Below are 9,536 nucleotides of genomic sequence, written 5' to 3'. Positions count from 1 at the left end.
TCACAAGTCACAGTATTTTAAGACAGTACCAAGCATTGTTAACTTTTTTTTAAAAAGTTCAGTACATCATACTTGATTCCCCTGGCAGAGAGGAGGACCCTGAAGTTTAATCTACGGCATAACAAGGGGAAATCTTTGATGTTATTTTGAATGGCAATGTTCAGTATTTGTGTCATTTGTTACAGTTATACTGATCCAGTATACTGTGTCCACACTGTGTGGTGTGTGTGTTTTGTATTGAAATATTGGGTGACATTTCTAATCCAAATTCCTGTTCTTCTACCTGATGTGGGGTTTTTTCTGGGAGAAAGGTAGTGTATCATGGTGTCTTTTGTAGATAAATACGTTTTGGACTCACAGCTGCAGTGTTATATCAGATTTGTTTCATCTGGGGCATGAAATGAACTACTGTACTAAGACGAATACTGATACAGGGACGCCTGTGATGAGTTATGAACATATGAAATTGGAATTGCTTGTTGGTAATTGCAAAAAAAAGTTTCGTTTTGCAGAGAAACTCTGGGGGAAAAAAGGACACATCGCTGTCCTCATGCATACATCTCCTAATGTGAATTCTGGCTATTTTCATTTTATGAATTCTGTTGAGGGACTAGCTTTTCTTCAGTGGGATGAGAAAATTCTTATTTATTTACTTACAGGAATCACTGAAACCTCAACAATGTATAGTTGTTAAGTTTAAAACTGCTTTGTTTTTCTTTTTGCTTGTTTTTATAAATACAGTCTGCAGAAATTTTTTTATTTTGATGGAAGGTTTTATCCAGCCTTCCTCACAATATTGAGTGTATAAACTGTTTTAAAACTCAGTCACAGAAACATTTTGAATATATGTGTGATTCTTAAAGGTGGATGGTGTGTCTGAGTCATGCAGCAACACCAATGCTGTGAACAAGTCACGTAGATCTTTTTTTTTTTTTCTATCTTGATGGTGCATGTACTGTAACTGAGAGAATGTTATCTGTTCCATAGGTCTATGGTCCAGCGTTGAGCAGAGACCATGTGGTGTTTGGAGCTGCTCTTAACACTGCTGTTGATCATCAACGGTAATAAATTCCTATACCTCTTTCTTGTTTGACAGTCGACATACTGTATTTTTCCATCATGCCTGGTGCTTGTCACCGTGCATGCAGTGATCTTACAGCACTGAAGAGGACTGTTGTGGTCATATTTCACTCAACATTTGTGTCTGATCTTCTCTAAGATGCAAGTTGCCAGTGGAACGTTTGGGTACCTCGGGACATCTCGGCCATGACAAACTCCTGCGTGGTCATCCCGTGCACCTTCATGTATCCGTCTGGCATCAGGCCGTACCGTGGCATTCACGGTATCTGGTACTTTGGCCAGCCCTACCCTCAACTCTTCCCTCCTGTGGTCTTCAAGTCACGCACGGATGTCGTGCACGAGAGCTACAAGGGCCGGACCAAGCTGCTGGGTGACCTGCACCAGAGGAACTGCACTCTGCTCATCAACAACATTGGCACTGAGCACTCAGGGAGATACTATTTTCGCGCTGACCTCGGTGGAGCCAACATGTATACGTACCCAGACTTCGCTGAGCTCAAAGTTCTTGGTAGGTCTCGGTAAATGATCGGAGTGATTGATACAAACACTATTGATACAAATGTAGCTAATGAACCAGAAATATAAAAGTGGTTTATAGCTGACAGTAAAATGACAATTTAATGTAATAAGTATTAGAATATAGCCTTTTATTACTTTAACACAGAGACTGAAATTATGTAATGGGCCAAGTAAGTAAAAATGTATCCATCTTTCAGCTTTAACATCTTATAATTAATATAATTAATGACCAGATTTGTTTACCTGTTAAAGTTGAAGTTGAATGAAATTTGACAGTTCAGTTTAAAAGTTTTAACTTTTCTATTAGAGGAATGAAACTGAAAAAAGTAATAATCATTGTCTATACAAGAAAGTACATTTCAACTCATGTTACTTTGTAGTGTCATGCAAGCTTGCTTTGTATTTTGAAGAAGACACTTCTGAGATCTTTCGATTTAATCTGTAAAGTTCTCTAAAATCTTATTGATTTATACAACATTGTTTTCCAAGCTCTGGTTTTCTGCTTAACTTTAAGCTGCGTCTCTGCATGAAAATAAAATTCGGCTTTACAAATACAGTTCCTCTTAGTATTACTTACCAAAGAAATCCAGTAATGGCTCTTCCATCCTGTCTACCAGATCAACCCAGCATCGACGTCCCAGAGGAGATTGTCAGTGATGAGAGTCTTGAGCTAACATGTTATGCTCCTGACAACTGCCCTGACATGACACCAGAGATCCAGTGGATGTACACCGACTACTTGCCCGACCCAGAGTTCTCTTCTGACTACCTGGAAGAGAGCAACACAGCGGTACTCTCCAGCACCCTCACCTTCACACCCAGACCCATGCACAACGGACAACTCCTGGGTTGCAGGGTCTACTACCCCAACACGACACTGGTTTACGAGAGGCTTATCTCTCTAGACATCAAGTGTAAGTTAAAAAGCACCTCATACCACAAGGCATAGGAGTAAGAATGATGCTTTTCCACCTCTATCTATAGTCTCAAAGGTACTGTTGTGTCTGAAATGCAATAGTAGAGTTCCAACAAAAGAAATAATGAGTATTCATTCATTCAAATGACTCAGAGGTTGTCCAAACTCAAATGTATCTTCTTTAGCGTTTGTGTCGTGCAGTGCCACCATTTAAATTCCAAAAAAAAAGGCTTAAGCGTTTCCACAATTAAGTTTTAAAAAACGTGGAGCTAACAGCAAAGCTAGCTTTCAGGTGACAGTAACTCTACTAAGGGCAGATTGATCTGAGTCAGTTTTTCAGAATAATTCCCTGACATCCAGCAAAACACGAGAAGACCAGACAAAAACAGACTGGATTAAACAAAACTACAGAGTCTACAGCCATGCTAGCAGCACTGTGAAAACGCAAGGTACAGCTGATGTTGATTGAAATAAATTACTTTTGTTAGGTGGGTATTTGGTCATAAACCAAAGTATTGGACAAAGAAAAAAAATTTGACCTGATGATGGTGCTACACAATATCATGAAAGTCGTAACAATTCACGAGGAGGTTGCGCCAAATCTCCTTAGAATCCATCCAGTAGTGGTCACGTTGATCAATCCGGTAGTTGTTTAGATATTTAATTGTGGACTTAAGTGCGTGAACCGACCAGCCGAGAGACAGACTAACATTGCCATCAATAAAACCATGCCGCTAGCACACTGTAGCTAAAAATCTAAGTAGTTAGCGTACCAACAGATGTACTGCATGTTTCCCTTGTATGTGGACACTGCATTTAGTAGTAATCTGTTCAGTTTAAATAGCAGACGTTTAACTTTAATTTAACTGTGTATGCTTCCGAACCCGGTGAACCCTGTAGGAAATGTAGCCCTATTATTGTTCTGCTCCACTCTTCCAAAAAGGCTACGATTCCTACAGTTTGCATTAAATATACTCAAATGTGAAATGATATCGTCCATTTTACTTGTCCCGCCAGATGCTCCACGCTCGGTGTGGGTGAATGTGTCCTCAGAGGTGATGGAGGGCAGCTCTGTGGTGCTGCACTGCGAGGTGGACAGTAACCCTCCCTCCAGGATCTCCTGGATGTTTGGAGACCAGGAGCTGTTGTGGGACACGGCGTCCAACATCTCGCTCCCCCTGGATGATGTGACGCCTGCACAGGAGGGAATCTACACCTGCGTTGGGGACAACGGCTACGGCATGATGAACACCTCACTCTACCTGGCCGTCAAGTGTAAGTCTCTGAGACAGAAGTTGTGTCCCTACTGCATCATACGTACTGTTTACAATTAATATGTAGTAGGGAATCAGGCCACAGCAAGTGACATTAGTCCATTGAAAATCTCAGTATGCACTGTGGGGCTTGGGAGCCAAGAGAAGGCAATGGCAGAACAATAAAAAGGTGTACTTGGCAACATTGTGGAAAAACCAGATTTGTATCCCAAATCCATTAGACTAATAGTATAATAAATCAATGTACTTTTTCGTTTTGTGGGAACGCCAGATGACAACTAGATGATAGATGATAACTGTGACCTTAGAATGCCAATTAAACTTCACAATAAGAAAGAGAAAACAGATTCTAAAGATTTAATACTTTACTTTTTGTTTTCAGAGATCCTCCAGAAGATCTATAACCACAACCCACATTTTTTACTTTTTGCAGCTGTGAGTTTCTTTTTGCATTTCATTTTGCATCTGTAGCGATGAACCTACAGAGAATCATCATCTGAATCTGCCGCTGCCCTCGGCTTTACGGAGCTTGATAGCAAGTTTCAACTCATTGTCCAGCTCTCCGCCTCGCAACTTTATCTTTTTGATTCTGTCTCACCATTCTCATAGCGTCTTTTTACTTACATTCACCAGGTGGCCAGATGCATAACTTTAAATAAATGATAATGTTGCTCTTTAACTGCTGGATGTGAAAAAAGCGAATTTTCACTGTCAAGTTCGACATATCTACTGAAAAGGTGATAATATGTCAGTGTTGCTTCACAGCTGGTTTCTGCTGCCCCCAAGTTTCTAGAGAAATCAGTTATTGCAGGTTTAACCAAATTGTGTCCCTTGAAATGAAAGAACATTGTATTGTGTATTTTTAATTGTGTGAATGATGTAGAGACATTTTCTAAATCTGAATAAGATAAGAAAAAACCCCCCCTGAATTTCTCTACTTTTCGCTGCAGACCCTCCACGTGAGCCCCTGGTAAACAACTCCATCACAGTACTAGAGGGCACCTCGCTGGCCTTGCACTGCAGCACCCAGGGCAGCCCGGCCCCGACCCTCACCTGGCTGAAGGACGGGGAGCTGGTGGGCACCATCACCGCTGACGAGCTGTCAGTGCTGGAGATCATGGCGATCACACCGCAGGGAGATGGACAGTACCGCTGCCTGGCCGAGAACGAGCACGGCCGAGCCAGCAGTTCCCTCAACATCACTGTTGAGTGTGAGTGCATCACTGTTCTGTATTTCACCCAGAAGCTCTGTAGAAAAAGTAGTACAAAGAAGCATCTGCAGTGAGCATCTCTAAAGTGTTATGATCGTATTAAGTACAGTACTCTACTTATGTAATATTGCACTTGCAGAATTTCACAAAACACCTTAGTTTCATTGAGTAAATAAGTATTTTTTTAATTAATTCTTTAAAAAAAACATTTTTGCTTGTTATTTCTTTGACAACAGCTATCTAATGTACACCATCTCTTGTCCAGACCAAAACAGGAAGCAGTAACGTGTAAAAAACACCATGTTTCATGTTACCCACTACTGATATTGTTGTTTCTCACCATGCTGCCTCCTTCAATAGACGCCCCAGTCCTTCTGGAGGAGTCAAAGTGCACAGTGGTGAGGGAGGGTGTCCAGTGTGTCTGCATGGCCACAGGAAACCCCGAACCCATCATCGAGTTCTACCTGCCCGACCTGAACATCACCATCAACGAAACAGATGGCCGGTACAACTTCTACACGCACACGGACGGACACACCTCCACAGGCATGATCAAGCTGCGGGAGAAAGGAGAGCGCGTCGACAACGGCGGCCCTGCCGTCAACGTCCACTGCAGCATCTACAACATGTATGGAAGAGAGAGCATACTTCTGGAGCTACAGCAGGAGAGTGAGTAGAAACTCCTGTTACTTTCGATGCTTGTAGTTATGTTTGATAAAATCATATCAGAATTTCTTCCTGCCTCTTCTCTGTCATCTTCATCTAATTGTGTTTGTATGTGTTATGCAATCTATCCATATTGAAACTAATTTGACATTATTGTAAAGTTTAAAAGGTACGTCTGATGATAATTTTTCTTATCGTCACCAAATCCCATGAAGAGACCAAAACCGATAATGAATTGATCCTGTTAGCAAGTAATGTCTGTGTTCCCAAAGCTACGTATTCCTCTGTGTCATACACCTCCACTGTTGTCCAAAATTTCTTAAAAAGGCATCACACTGTTGCGCTGGGTGACATGTTCCTTCATTGCAACGAACATAGGCAGTATAGTTTATCATGAGTTGATCCTAAATACACTGTTCAGCTGCCATAAATTAAATGTCGGTATAAAATAGTCCCTAATAAATGCACAGTTACGTCCTTTTTGAGTAGCGTCTGCTAAAAACTACATTGCCCAGCCATTTTAGGAAGTTATTTTTCAAAAAATGAAACTGCATATTTGAATATTTACATTATATGTAGGAAGGGATGGACTATTGACACAGACATGGTAAAGGATAATGAGTATTGAGAGACAGACTAACGGGGCTTTCACACCAAACACACAAGTTGACATTGTGCAGAGAAAGGCCATTATTTTCAGTGGAGAGAGAAACTGTGCTGCACAAGCTAACGCAAGGCACACAATGATTTTTCCCCTGGTTTTGTGACCAATGTATGAGTGAATCGACCCCACATAGGCTGACCTCCACAATGTACTTCCAGTGTGATTCTGGCAACGAGACAGTTTTACTTTGACGTCAGAGAAGAATGGTGAAAAAGTAAATTCTCTGAATTCCCCTCAGCAGCTATGCTCTCTGATCCAACTGGGACTCGAGTAAAAAATCCCGAGCATGACAGACATATTTGAGAGGATGTGGATATGTACCAGAGGTGAACGATAATATTGTGATCATTTAGGCTTCTTCCCAGTTAACTCCATAGTGTCCTCATTAGCTGCTTTGTAGAATTATTGTATATGTTGCTTTTCTTTTTTCACGCTACCTTCTGCACACTGTTTTCTCTTGTGCGATTGGTCTGAAATGGGCATAACGCATTGTTGGTTTTGGTCTTATCGTGAGATTTTCATGAGATTCGAGGGATCATGTCAGTGAGGAAAATATAAATGAACATTAGCCTTATCCTTATTTTTTTCCTTCCTCCTCTTCCCTGTACTAATTTTTTCATTACATATGGTGACTTTTGTGACTATGGTCTTATAACACTATATAGTTATAGCACAAATTTTGCCAATTCTATGTGCAGTTAAAAATTATAATCAGTAATTAAGTGGTATCCCCTCCCTTTTAAATTTTGATCACCTTTTTTTTCAGAAAAGTACATGATGGCTGTTATAGTTGGCACCATTGGAGGAGTGGCGGTCATAGCCTTCATCATTGCAGCAGTGAGATACGTTGGCCACAACAACAAGAAGTGAGCATAAATGTCAAACTAATGGATAGGCCAATGCAAGGCAGAAGTAGTAATTTTCCACCCTAAGCATTTTCTGAAATCCAAGGAAACACTTAAGCCTAGTCATCCATTCTAAAACACATTGATGCACATTGTATATGAGTGAATGTAGGAATGATGCGGACGAGAGAATCCTTTCTCCAGAGCAATGGCAGTTTATTTGCAACGACAAGTCCCTGTTGAAATCCTTGGAGATCCACATTGGCTGCCTTGTGGAGTGGGTTAGCAAGTTGGACTAACCTTATATTTTGCAGGCATGATTCCCTGCTCTGACACTGCTTCTGTATCCTTGACCTGCTACGCTAAATACAACCCAAGTAGCCTTCATAACCAAGGTGCTTTATTTTAGCCTCAAGGTAAATTTGGACCCCCAAATTTGCAAGCTTTCTCTGGCAAATCACCCCTGAGGTGGGTGTGAGCTCAGCGACTAAACCCATAAAATAACCCCGTCACTCACAGCCGTAGTTGGCCTCCAGCATAACCTTACAGAGCTTGTTGTTTTAAAATGGATGCCCAGGCTTGGCGTGTCGCCCTGCGTTAGTGGCAGTCAAGACCGAGTCTGATTATGTGACTCCGTCCCCCAGAGAGAATGGCAACCCTAGGCAGGACGTGGTCCTGGAGAACCCAGCTTTGTACTACAGCGCAGTCAAGAAGGACAAACAAAATCTGAGGAAGAAAGTGGTGAGACATGCTGATGTCAATGATTATGATTATAATGAAGGATGGGTTGGATGACCATTCTCAGATTGTTTGGGGTTGTATTTTGTGTAATGAAACAAGTCTTAAATTATGAGACCCCATTTTGACCTCTGAAAATGAGGTATTAAAAGGAATCTCTCCCACAAGCAGTCTAGTAGCTCCAACTTGACCTTTCCAAACACTGTTTTCTCTTGCTTTCATTGCTTCTCTGCATTTTTCTGTCTGTTTTTCTCTCCCCTAACTCTTGCACAGCTTAAGACAGAGCTGTTGGGCTCAAAGTTTAACTCCATTCTAGAGGAGACTACGGTAAGGTTCCTAAACAAATCCCCATTAAAAGCACAAGCCTCAGTGACAGATGCATCTCCTTGCATATCAGCTTCTGTGTTCTGTACACTGCCATTTGTCTCAAAAACTGCCTTCTGCACGGCTGCCTCATTGCTCACACAAACTGCCAGACTAACAGGAAACATCTCAGTCTCCTTGTCAGTATGTTGACCAGTAACCACTAACATCTTTTCTTGATGGTGTCTGTCACACTCTTGTGTCATCCGAGGTGTCACTGGCACCTTGCCATTTGTGCCGCTGATCGGTCCATCTGTCTGCAGGGAGAAGACGGGGATTATCAACCTGTGGGCTCTATGGCAGGACTGGAGAGGCAAGAGCTGAATTATGCTGCTCTGGAGTTTATCGGGGCCAGGCCCAGGGAGGGGGCCTCAGGGAGGGGGGATGACGGCAGCAACTACACGGAAATCAAAGCCAAATGAATCGCGATCCTTCCCTGATCCCTTGGCTAGGCGAGACGCAGTGGCAACCCCGTATCACACATATCCTCTGCCCCATAAACTGTATAATAACCCCCCCCCCCCCCTACTGGATTTCACTCTGCATATGATGAGTCCTTATTTCTCATTTCTTCAGATTTGTCATTTTTGTCACATATAGCATCACTTGATGCAAGTATTCCCCCCTCATTATGCTGCCCCTCCTCCATGGGATGCCCCTTCATACACCACCATTTGGAAAAAACTGGTACTTTTTGGATCAGAGCTGAACCCACCGGACAATGTAAAAGAAGTTATTCAAATTTCTAGCCTCAGTTGTAGTACATGGGCTCTAAAACGTGCAGTGTTAACAAACGACCATGTTTTTGTTGCTTTCTCCATGTTCTTCATTGTGATTGTTGATGTTTGTGTCAAATGACAGACATCTGAGTGCTTGCATCCATCTCACTAGTTCCTCTACATCTGTCTCTTGTAACTGTCATTGTGTCTGCTGCCAGTCGAAGCATCGGGGCAAGGAGTAACCGTGCTTTTTGTTCTATTATCTTTACTGCGTTGTTTATCGAACGAGAGCGAACCCTCTCCTCTCTTTCACTTGGTTAATTACATCCCAAGAAGATAACTGACTGAGGCGGGAGGAGGAAACACATCTCAGAATCTTGGTTCCGCATAATTGTATTTAATGTGTGCTGTGACTCAGTATTGTCTCATAATAAATGGAAAAAAAAAATGTCACCATCACTTTTGATAATAATTGAAGAGGTTTTGTAAATTTAAGTGGTACACTGTCCAGTTCTGAAAAATGTCACAGTTTCTTTCCAGC

At 41.9% G+C, this 9,536-nt stretch overlaps 1 protein-coding gene across 2 annotated transcripts; it reads left to right on the top strand.

Moving 5' to 3' along the window:
• The first annotated feature begins 1,015 nt into the window (after positions 1 to 1,015).
• Positions 1,016 to 8,754, top strand: LOC120784449 (myelin-associated glycoprotein-like). Of its 2 annotated transcripts, XM_040118291.1 has the most exons (10): positions 1,016 to 1,061; positions 1,220 to 1,588; positions 2,217 to 2,513; positions 3,533 to 3,790; positions 4,740 to 5,000; positions 5,361 to 5,669; positions 7,097 to 7,196; positions 7,820 to 7,916; positions 8,187 to 8,240; positions 8,540 to 8,754. In XM_040118291.1, the coding sequence occupies exons 1-10, from the start codon at positions 1,016 to 1,018 to the stop codon at positions 8,696 to 8,698; spliced, it is 1,950 nt and encodes a 649-aa protein (XP_039974225.1). In that variant the 3' UTR covers positions 8,699 to 8,754. The 2 variants fall into 2 exon arrangements, with proteins under 2 accessions (XP_039974225.1, XP_039974226.1); XM_040118292.1 differs by lacking the exon at positions 8,187 to 8,240.
• The last annotated feature ends 782 nt before the right edge of the window (positions 8,755 to 9,536 follow it).

This window comes from Xiphias gladius, chromosome 22 (genome assembly GCF_016859285.1).
Source record: "Xiphias gladius isolate SHS-SW01 ecotype Sanya breed wild chromosome 22, ASM1685928v1, whole genome shotgun sequence".
NCBI lineage: Eukaryota > Metazoa > Chordata > Actinopteri > Istiophoriformes > Xiphiidae > Xiphias > Xiphias gladius.
Note: the sequence above shows the minus strand (reverse complement) of the source record. Positions and strands in the feature narration are given on the sequence as shown.

Excerpts from the sequence above, each read along its gene's own strand:
- LOC120784449 (XM_040118291.1), top strand. The coding sequence starts at position 1,016 with ATGTGGTGTTTGGAGCTGCTCTTAACACTGCTGTTGATCATCAACG. Across the intron at positions 1,062-1,219 it reads ACTGCTGTTGATCATCAACG|ATGCAAGTTGCCAGTGGAAC; the intron begins GTAATAAATTCC and ends ATCTTCTCTAAG. Across the intron at positions 7,917-8,186 it reads AAAATCTGAGGAAGAAAGTG|CTTAAGACAGAGCTGTTGGG; the intron begins GTGAGACATGCT and ends ACTCTTGCACAG.